The 9,346-nt window shown below is 53.6% G+C and overlaps 1 protein-coding gene across 2 annotated transcripts in view; it reads left to right on the forward strand.

Moving 5' to 3' along the window:
• Nucleotides 1-1,191: 1,191 nt before the first annotated feature.
• The window catches only part of TRPV1 (transient receptor potential cation channel subfamily V member 1), a 24,071-nt gene continuing 15,916 nt past the window's right edge, over nucleotides 1,192-9,346 (forward strand). Inside the window, exons 1-8 of one of the 2 annotated variants that reach the window (XM_007454184.1) lie at nucleotides 1,192-1,495; nucleotides 2,254-2,408; nucleotides 2,483-2,635; nucleotides 3,012-3,152; nucleotides 3,298-3,596; nucleotides 4,459-4,638; nucleotides 7,209-7,367; nucleotides 8,659-8,754. In XM_007454184.1, coding sequence (XP_007454246.1) covers nucleotides 1,209-1,495; nucleotides 2,254-2,408; nucleotides 2,483-2,635; nucleotides 3,012-3,152; nucleotides 3,298-3,596; nucleotides 4,459-4,638; nucleotides 7,209-7,367; nucleotides 8,659-8,754 — 1,470 coding nt within the window. In that variant the 5' untranslated portion in view covers nucleotides 1,192-1,208. The remainder of the gene's footprint in view (nucleotides 1,496-2,253; nucleotides 2,409-2,482; nucleotides 2,636-3,011; nucleotides 3,153-3,297; nucleotides 3,597-4,458; nucleotides 4,639-7,208; nucleotides 7,368-8,658; nucleotides 8,755-9,346) is intronic. The other variant, XM_007454185.1, reaches the window with a different exon arrangement.

Consider the following 9,346-nt stretch of genomic DNA (forward strand, 5'->3'; position numbering starts at 1 on the left):
CCCAGCACAGCTTTTCTTTTCGTTAAAGACGTGGATCTGGCAAGTGCCCTGCCCAGGTGGAGTTCACAGGACAGGGTGCAGAGATAACGGTGAAGCACAGAAATCGCTAGACTGCGTGGTGGACGGTGCTAAGAGGGCTGTGAGGAGGGATGAAATGAACTGGGCCCCTCTGGAGGGGGAGGGGAGCAGCACGATGAGTGCAGGGATTAGGGGACGTGGAGGAAGTGGCATCAGTGGGGAGGTGGCATCCGAGTGGTGGTGCGGTTCGGACAAGCGAAGAAGAGGAGAAAGCACCCCATGTGGAGGCACCGTGGAGGCCAAGGTCCCTGAGATGTGGGCCAGCGCTGGGTACCAGGGAGTGATGGTGCCCAATCGGGAGAGGAAGAGTAGAAAAGGAGGTTAAGAAAGAGTGGGAAACAGTATCAACACCAGTTTCCAGCCATAGGTGCTGGCCAGTGTAATTCCAGGTGTTCGGGCCTAGAAGGCCCACCGGCGCTGAACCACTTAAAGTCTAAAAGTTCAGGGCCAGGATGCTTGAAATATACCAATTTCACAAAGATGACAAAAAGTGCAAAAAATCCCCTGCAGACTCAACAGTTGCAGCAGCCAGGTCGAAGAGCAAAGGCAGGAGAGTGCGTGGCTGATGGGGTGGGGGTGGGGGGGCGACACAGAGCACCCAAGGGCCCATGCAGTGTGGAGTGTGAGTGCCGGTCTCTGCCAGCAGCCACCTTGCTCCTGGGGACGCAGACAGCTCGGCTCTTTGGGGCTGAGCCATCCTGAGCTCCTCCCCAAATGCACAGCCAGAGATTAGCCTCTCCTCTTGTTTCCCGTATGCTGATCTTGGAGGGAGGCAGAGCAGTGGTTATCATCCCTACTCTGCAGACAAGGCAACTGAGGCCCAGAGAAGAGGAGGAACCATCCTGATGGTTCCAAGCTGGGGGCTCATTCATCCCTGGAGGCTGTTGGCCATGGGGCTGCTAGGCCTGCTCCCCCTGAGGCCTCTGGGGTGGGAGGTACAACGCCCCTGAAAGCTTCCTTCCTGGAAGGCTGGGGGCAGGAGCTGTCGGACTTCTGGGCTGTCCTGCTTCTCAGGGGCCTTTGCAACAAGGGCAGTGGGGGCTAGGGTCATGCAGCCCTCCAGCTGGGAACAAACCCGATCTCGGTGGCTGCCCGCAGGCCTCCTCTTGGGCCACAGAGGATCTGGCAGGATGAAGAAATGGGGGAGCTCAGACTTATGGGAATCTCAGGACCTGCGTCAGGAGGACTCCTGCCCAGAGCCCCTAGATGGAGACCCTAACTCCAGGCCAGCTCCAGCCAAGCCCCACAGCTTCCCTGCGGCCAAGAGCCACAGCCGGCTCTTTGGAAAGGGTGATTCGGAGGACACATCCCTCATGGACTGCTCTTATGAGGAAGGTCAGCTGGCATCCTGCCCGGCCATCACAGTCAGCCCTGTTGTCACCGTCCAGAGGCCTGGGGATGGTCCCACCTGTGCCAGGTAAGCTGCATCTGGAGCTCAGCCTCCCTTTCCACCAGGAGCCTAACTGGCCCAGCTGGCTGAGGCCCCAGCCATGGAGACACCATGTGATACTCGAGTTTATGGGCTGAAGGTCATAGAGCTAGGGAGCTGGGGGGCCTCCAGAGGTCTCCTGGTCCAGCGTCTGTACTCATAGGACCTTTGGGACATGTGGCCACACATGCTGGCATATATGCTGATCCTAGCTGCTGGCTGATCTCTGGGTCCAGGCTTAGAATGCTCACCAGCCCTAATCATGAGGACTTTAAGTTGGAAGGCTCAAGCGCAGGATGCTTTTAGACAGAGTACAAAACAGTTCCAGTGAGAGCGCACCAGGCCTCCCACCTCCTCCGAAGCAGGACAGGGACTGCACAGGGCTGGATGACTTCTGTGGCCCTGTGAGGATGCTTTTTCACTTAGCAGAGGCCAGCCAAACCCCTGCCCTCCATCCCCTCCAGGCTCCCGCAGCCTCTGAGCAGGCAGAGAAGTGAGTGGCCTGGGTATTGGAGGAAGTGGAGGCTGCAAAGACTTTCTAGATGATGCCAACACACAGGGTGGGGACAGAACAGGGGTACATGTGCCCCACTGTTCCCTGTTACAGCCTGGACTGAGCGGTGGGTTTTGTATCATGTTTTTTCCCCTTTTTGTTTGCCTCGGGGTTTAGTTGTGCCCCCTGACAGGCTCCGAAGGCCTCAGGGCTGAGACCAGAGTATGAGACGAAGGTGTTTTCTGGCCCTTAGGCAGCCATCCCAGGACTCTGCTGCCGAGAACCTCAAGCTCTATGATCGCAGGAAGATCTTCGAAGCAGTTGCTCAGAATAACTGTGAAGAGCTGGAGAGCCTGCTGCTCTTTCTAAAGAATAGCAAGAAGCATCTCACGGACAGCGAATTCAAAGGTGGCCCGGAAGCCGCCGGGTCCCGGGAGCGGCCCCGCCGTGCTGCCTGCTCTGACCCCCACTTTGTCTTGCAGACCCGGACACAGGGAAGACCTGCCTGCTGAAAGCCATGCTCAACCTGCACGACGGGCAGAACGACACCATCCCCCTTCTCCTGGAGATCGCCCGGCAGACGGACAGCCTGAAGGAGCTGGTCAACGCCAGCTACACGGACAGCTACTACAAGGGTGAGGGAGGCCCGGCCGGCATGGCTCTGCCCACAAGTTTGCCTGGAGCCAGGAGGGCACCGTCACGCCCGGGAAAGGCTCTGAGCTCCTTACTCCCTGTCCAGCCACTGAGTTGGGATCTCCTGGTCCTGGGGGTCCCTGCACCCCGCACACCCCCAATGGCTCGGTGCTCCTTACCCTTGGGCCATTTTGATTCCTTCAGCTCCCAGTCTGGTGTTCCCTGTTCTGGGGGTCTCTACTCCTGCCTCAGGGCCTCCTTGGGCCTCCTTTGGTGGGGGGTCATGCTGCATGTTCTGCCCACGCCCACCCCCCGCACCTGTCCGGGCAGCCCCCGCAGGACGACGAGCACAAAGCCAACAGCACGCGTCCTCCACAGGCCAGACGGCACTGCACATTGCCATCGAGAGACGGAACATGGCACTGGTGACCCTCCTGGTGGAGAACGGGGCCGACGTCCAGGCCGCGGCCAATGGGGACTTCTTTAAGAAAACCAAAGGGCGGCCTGGCTTCTATTTTGGTGGGGAGACCACGCGGTAGACACTTGGCTTTTTGATGATTGCTAAGGGGAGGTTTGAGGTGGAGAGAGGGGGAGTTGGAGGCTGGGTGGTGCAAGGGCCAGTCTCTTCCTGGGGAAGCCCACCGCTTTCCTGTGTTGGCTGCAGGTGAGCTGCCCCTCTCCCTGGCTGCGTGCACCAACCAGCTGGGCACCGTGAAGTTCCTGCTGCAGAACTCCTGGCAGTCGGCCGACATCAGCGCCAGGGACTCGGTGGGCAACACTGTGCTGCACGCGCTGGTGGAGGTGGCTGACAACACGGCCGACAACACCAAGTTTGTGACGAGCATGTACAATGAGATTCTGATCCTGGGGGCCAGACTGCACCCTGCGCTGAAGCTGGAGGAGCTCACCAACAAGAAGGGGCTGACGCCGTTGGCTCTGGCTGCCAGCAGTGGGAAGATCGGGGTAGGGAGAGGGCATCATGCCTGAGCAGGGGGTGCTGTGGGAGGGGCCTGCCTACCTTCCTAAGCTTCTGACATCGCCACCGCGCAGAGCCTGGTGCTGCCCCACCAGCCTGTAGAGGGAGGGCAGGGGGCATTAGAGTCAGCCAGGGGAATTGTGAGATGCCGAGCAGAATTCATCAGCTCACACGTGGCCGTTTCTGATTTCCAACTCTGAGCATCACCGACAAGACACAGAATGGGGGTGGGGCGCTGGGGTCTGGGGATGGGGGTGGGTTGAGCTGAGGGTGAAATGGAAAGAGAAGCTGTTGGTGTTTTTTCATGGAAGATAGGACTTTTGGGTGATATGGGGTCCTAATGCGGTGGGGCAGGCCCAAGCCTGTGGATGATGTCAGGCCATGGAGGCTGAAGGTGGGGCTGGGCAACTGGGAACTGGAGGAGAAGGGGCTTCTCAGTACCAGAGGATTCTGGGAGCTTGACTCTGTTCATACTGAGTCTCTTAGGATGAGAACATTGGTTTTATAACCTTTCTAACCTTGGTTTTATTTCTTGGATTTTATTTCCTTCTGGCCTGAGGTTTTCTAGAGTGGACCACTGCAGTCCTTCACTGTGAGATGGGAGAAATGGGGGGCCAGGTGTGATCAGGTGATGGGTCCGATGTGGCTGCAGTTGGGGTCTGAGGCAGTGGGAAGTTGATCTTGATGGTGGTCAGGAGGCTGCTAGATGGGGGTGGGGCTCTCCTGGGGCTTGGGTGGGGTCTCCAATGGGCTGGGAAGCAGAATTATTCTTGGAGCAGAGCTGGTAGGGATGCCGCCTGCGCAGGGCCCCAGGCTGGCCTCTAACAGGCTCTTGTATCCCTGCGGCAGGTCCTGGCCTATATTCTCCAGAGGGAGATCCAGGAGCCCGAGTGCAGGCACCTGTCCAGGAAGTTCACCGAGTGGGCCTACGGGCCCGTGCACTCCTCACTGTATGACCTGTCCTGCATCGACACCTGTGAGAAGAACTCAGTGCTGGAGGTGATTGCCTACAGCAGCAGTGAGACGCCTGTGAGTGGACTGAGGCTGGGACCCAGCCAGGAAGGGCTTCGGGTCTCACTGCACCTCAGCCCCTACCCCCGCTCCCTAATCTGGCTCTGCCTGTCCTCCCATCAATGGAAACCTGCTACTCGGGGCCTACACCCTGCGGTCTCATCTCCCCATTCATTCCCACCGAATGTCTTCCTGCATCATACAGTCAATATATGATAATATTCCCATAAAACTTAAATATTTCAAAAATACATAGACAAGAAAAGAATCCTCCTTTTCTACCATATAAAAACATGTAGCTGCATTTTGTTTATATAAATGGGATTATACTGTATATAGTACAGAACAACCATGTTTTTCACTTAGTGGCATGTTTTATTTTTTAAATTTTTAAATTTTTTATTTTGGCTGCGCTGCTCGGCTTGCGAGATCTTCCCCGACCGGGGATCGGACCCAGGCCCCCTTCAGTGGAAGCGCAGAGTTCTAACCACTGGGCAGCCAGGGAAGTCCCTGTACATAGTTTTATATCAGCACATATGAGTCTGCTTTATTAAAAAAAATTACTGCAAGTATTTCATAGTAGGAATGGGGAGTAAATATCCACAGAATGACATTTGAGTTATTTCGTTGTTTTTTTTTTTTTTCCTACTACAACGCTACCGGCCACTTGGCATGGGTTTGAGAATTTTTCTATGAAGGACACCTGGAACTGGAATTGCTAAGTCAGAAAGTATGGCCTCCAGAAAGATTGCATGAATGCACTTGCCCACCACCCATGGGTACACATCTACTTGTGTCCTTGCCAACCTGGGTATTAACAATCTTTTTTTTTTCTTAGCCTAGTTTAAGCCCGTGGAGCCCAAAATGCTATCTCATTGATGTCTTAATTCTTGTTTTCTTGCTTACCGTGAGGCTGAGAATTTTTTCATGTGTTTTCAACCATTCGTATTTCTTTGGTAGATTTCCTGTTCATTGTCCTTTGCCGTCTCTTCTACTGGACTGTTTGCCTTACTCTTTTAGTGTGTAGATGCTCTTGTTATGAAATGAATTGATCCTTTCTCTATTGCACGTGTTTCAGATATTTTATTTTTTCCTAGTCTCTTGCAAACTTCATTTGCATCATTTGCTTATAAAGAGTTTTCATTTTGAGAGTCGAATTGGTTAGACTTTTTCTTTCATAGCTTTTGTGACTTGTGTCTTGCTTTGGAAAGCCTTTTCCACTTCAAAATTGCACACACATCTTCCAATACTTGTATTTAGTTCCTTTGTAGGTATTTTACGTTTGGCTTTTAAATTTATCAAGAATTGATTTTTGCGTAGGTGTGAGGTAGGTGTCTTACTTATTTTGTTTACAAATGAGGGTCCCCATGCCACTTAATGAAAAGTTTATCCTGCCACCACTGCTGTCCCATCTTTCTAAGGTGACAGATGCTCCAGGCCCTGAGGCTGACTTTGGGGGGCTGTAGTCTTTGCTGTTGGTGATGATGGGCTGCCATGATGTCTCACAGGGCAGAGGCTGCATTTACAGGGGCAGAATCCAGAGGAGGGAGAGGCCTGGCTTGCTTTGTTCTGTCCTGTCGGCTCCCACCTGGGCTGCCATGCTGAATCTGAGCCTCTGACTCAGAATCCCTGATGTAAGTGTTCCCAGAGGGCTGGCCCAGGTGGGAAACAACCGCAAGAAGAACTGGGGTGTTTGGCCTAGAGAGGAGAAGGCTCTGGGGCCACGGCTGCCATGTGCACATCTCTGGAGGCTTTCAAGGGCTGGAATACAGTACAGTACAGTACAGGTCCCGAGTGCAGAGCGGGGACCACTGGTGGGAAGCAGAGAAGGCCAACTTTACTCCAGAGAGCAGAATTTCCCGACAAGCTTCTTGGGGCAGCAGAGAGCTTCCCATCCCCAAAGGTATTCAAGAAGATACTGAACATGGTCCTTATTTGGGGAGCTCCAGCTTGGGTCAGAGTTGCACTCAGTGGCCCAAAAAGGCTAGGATGACCTGATTTTGGCTCATCCACATCCTAGGAATACTTGAACTTTACAGAGAGCTCGTTGATGTGAGACTTTTGCCCCAAAGCAATACTTGTAATGGTGGTATCCCAGGCACTGGGCCCACTCACGGCAGGAAAGACTTCCTCGTTCCCTTCAGTCTCATGCATAGGTAATTGCCACTCCCACCTGGATAGCCTGTCTGACTCAGGGCCGGAAATGGGAGAATTAAGGAATTCAGAGGCCCCTCCCTCAGCAGCCTCATGCTAAGCTCTGCCTGTGCCAGCCTCTTCCCGATACTGTGGGAACAGCAAGGATGTAGGCTCTTGGGAGAGCGTTATTACAGAGAGTGGGCGTAGAATGTCGGGTGACACTGGTACGCTCTTGAGTGTCAGGGGCTCTTAGGGTCACGTGTCCAATATCACCCCTTGTTCGCCGCACAGCAGAGACACTGAGGCCCACAGGGTGGGCCACGTGGGGAGCCGGCTGTGACCCTCCGCTGCCGCCCGAGCTGAGGGCGTGGTCCTGCAGAGACGTGGGTGTGATGTGGTCCTGTGAGACGGGTCCGGGGTGGGTGAGCCTCACTCCTCTTTGCTCCCCTTAGAATCGCCATGACATGCTCTTAGTGGAGCCGCTCAACCGCCTTCTGCAGGACAAGTGGGACAGATTCGTCAAGCGCATCTTCTATTTCAACTCCTTCATCTACTGCCTGTATATGATCATCTTCACCACGGCCGCCTACTACAGGCCTGTGGAAGGCCGGGTGCGCCTGAGGCTCGGGGCTCTGCGGGGGACGAGGGGAGGGGGTGGGCGTTCCGATAAGGCCCCCAGACCACGGGCCCAGGCCAGACCCTGGCGACATGGAAGAGTCACCTGGAGATCTTACGTCCCTGTGCTCAGTCCTCCCTCTCCTGGTCGTCTCACACCCCTCTCCTGTTCTCAGCCCCTCCTTTAGCCTCCGGGTTCTGAGAGGCCGAGCCTGTGGTCGCTGAGGTCCCTGATTGCAGAGGGGGAGTACTAGGTTAGAAAGGATGCAGGAACTGGGGCTCCAGAAGGAGCTCTCCGCTCGTCTGGGTGTCTTCAGGGTCCCAGGTGGCGTCAGCCCTGAGCACATTGCCAGCCCTCTCAGCTGCCTGCTTTTGTTCACTCACTTGCACATTATTCATTCCCTGGACATATACTTTGAGGGCTTCTTCTGAGCCAGGCCCTGGGTTATGCATCAGATTAACTTAAGACCAGACTTTTTCCGCTACCAGGAGCCATAGACTCCCTCAGGTTTCTGAACTGAGTCCTTTCCATTCAGTATCCAAGCACTTAACTTGCTGCCTTTATCTCCAGGTTGCCTTGCTTGTAAATTTGGTTGAAAAACTCAACTTCCTAGTTAGGTGAAACCCAATTTCTATACAACTATTAAGGCCATCTAAAGACTTTATTTTACGAGAAAAGAAATATGTGCTAATGAGACAAGCTAGTGAGCTAGTGCTTATGAAACATGGATGACAGGCTGGAAGGAAACCCACTCTGGAAAACTGTGGCTGAAACACTAGGACGACACACACACATGCGTGCGCGCACACGTGCTTGCGTGTGTGTGTGTGTGCGTGCGTGTGTGTGTGTGTGACGGTGACGTCTCTCCCTCCACCATCCGTGGGGAACCTTGACAGTTCTGGGAGACCAGGGGTTCGCCATAGGCTGTGGGAACAGCAGGAAGCACATGACATTGGATCTGTAAGGGTGCCTCCATCTAATGCCACCACGGTCCTCCCAGCCAAGCAGAGCTCCAGGTTAGGACATCATCCAGGAGACAGCACAGTACAGTAAGGACACTCCTCTTAGCAGCTGGAAGCTGCCACTTTGGAAATCAGGTCCCACAGAGGGGCCTCCTTGCAGGTGTCCCCATAATTATGCATTGTCTATTTGTGTCTCTCTCTCCTGATGGAGGCTGAGCGTCTCCAGAAGGGGCTGGGTCTTAATCGCAGGGCTCTGTACCAGGTAAATGTTTGTTGAATGAATGAATGAGTGAATGGAATCACTAACTTCTCTGCCTTTTGCAGCCTCCCTTTAAGCTGAAACACACCGTTGGGGGCTATTTCCGAGTCACTGGAGAGATTCTTTCTGTAGCAGGGGGAGTCTACTTTTTTTTCCGAGGGGTAAGCATTCCTTCCAACTCCGTGAGTTTCCACTATCACCAAAACAGAAAGTCAAGAGACTCACTCAGCGCTCACCCACTTTTTAATTCATCAGCCACATAATGGCCCTGATAGAGAAGCTTAGAGACGCACAGGTGAAGGTGAGAACCCTCAGGCATTCACGGCTGTGAGAGGGTGCTGGTTTGCCCAGTGGGTCCCTGCAGACCCAGGGCAGTCATGCTTGAAGACAGGCAGTCAGGGCTCTCCACTGAATGTAATATTTAATTACAGAGATAGAGTGGAAGCCTCTTAAGAGACAGGATCATGACTAGTAGTTGTTTAATTAATTGAAACAGCCCATTAAAGCTCAGAAAGAAATCTATATGTATACTGGAACCATTTTATTTTAACTAAAAACTCAAACATGCATATTCCTTGGCCATTCTTCTAATACATGTGGAACCACTGTTGCACATACGAAGGAACCTGAATGCAGAATTTGAGTTTGTGATTTTCTTCCCTTAATTTTTTTTTTTTTTTTTTTTTGCGGTACGCGGTCCTCTCACTGTTGTGGCCTGTCCCATTGCGGAGCACAGGCTCCAGACGCGCAGGC

The sequence above is a fragment of the Lipotes vexillifer genome, unplaced genomic scaffold (genome assembly GCF_000442215.2).
Source record: "Lipotes vexillifer unplaced genomic scaffold, Lipotes_vexillifer_v1.1 scaffold680, whole genome shotgun sequence".
Lineage (NCBI taxonomy): Eukaryota > Metazoa > Chordata > Mammalia > Artiodactyla > Lipotidae > Lipotes > Lipotes vexillifer.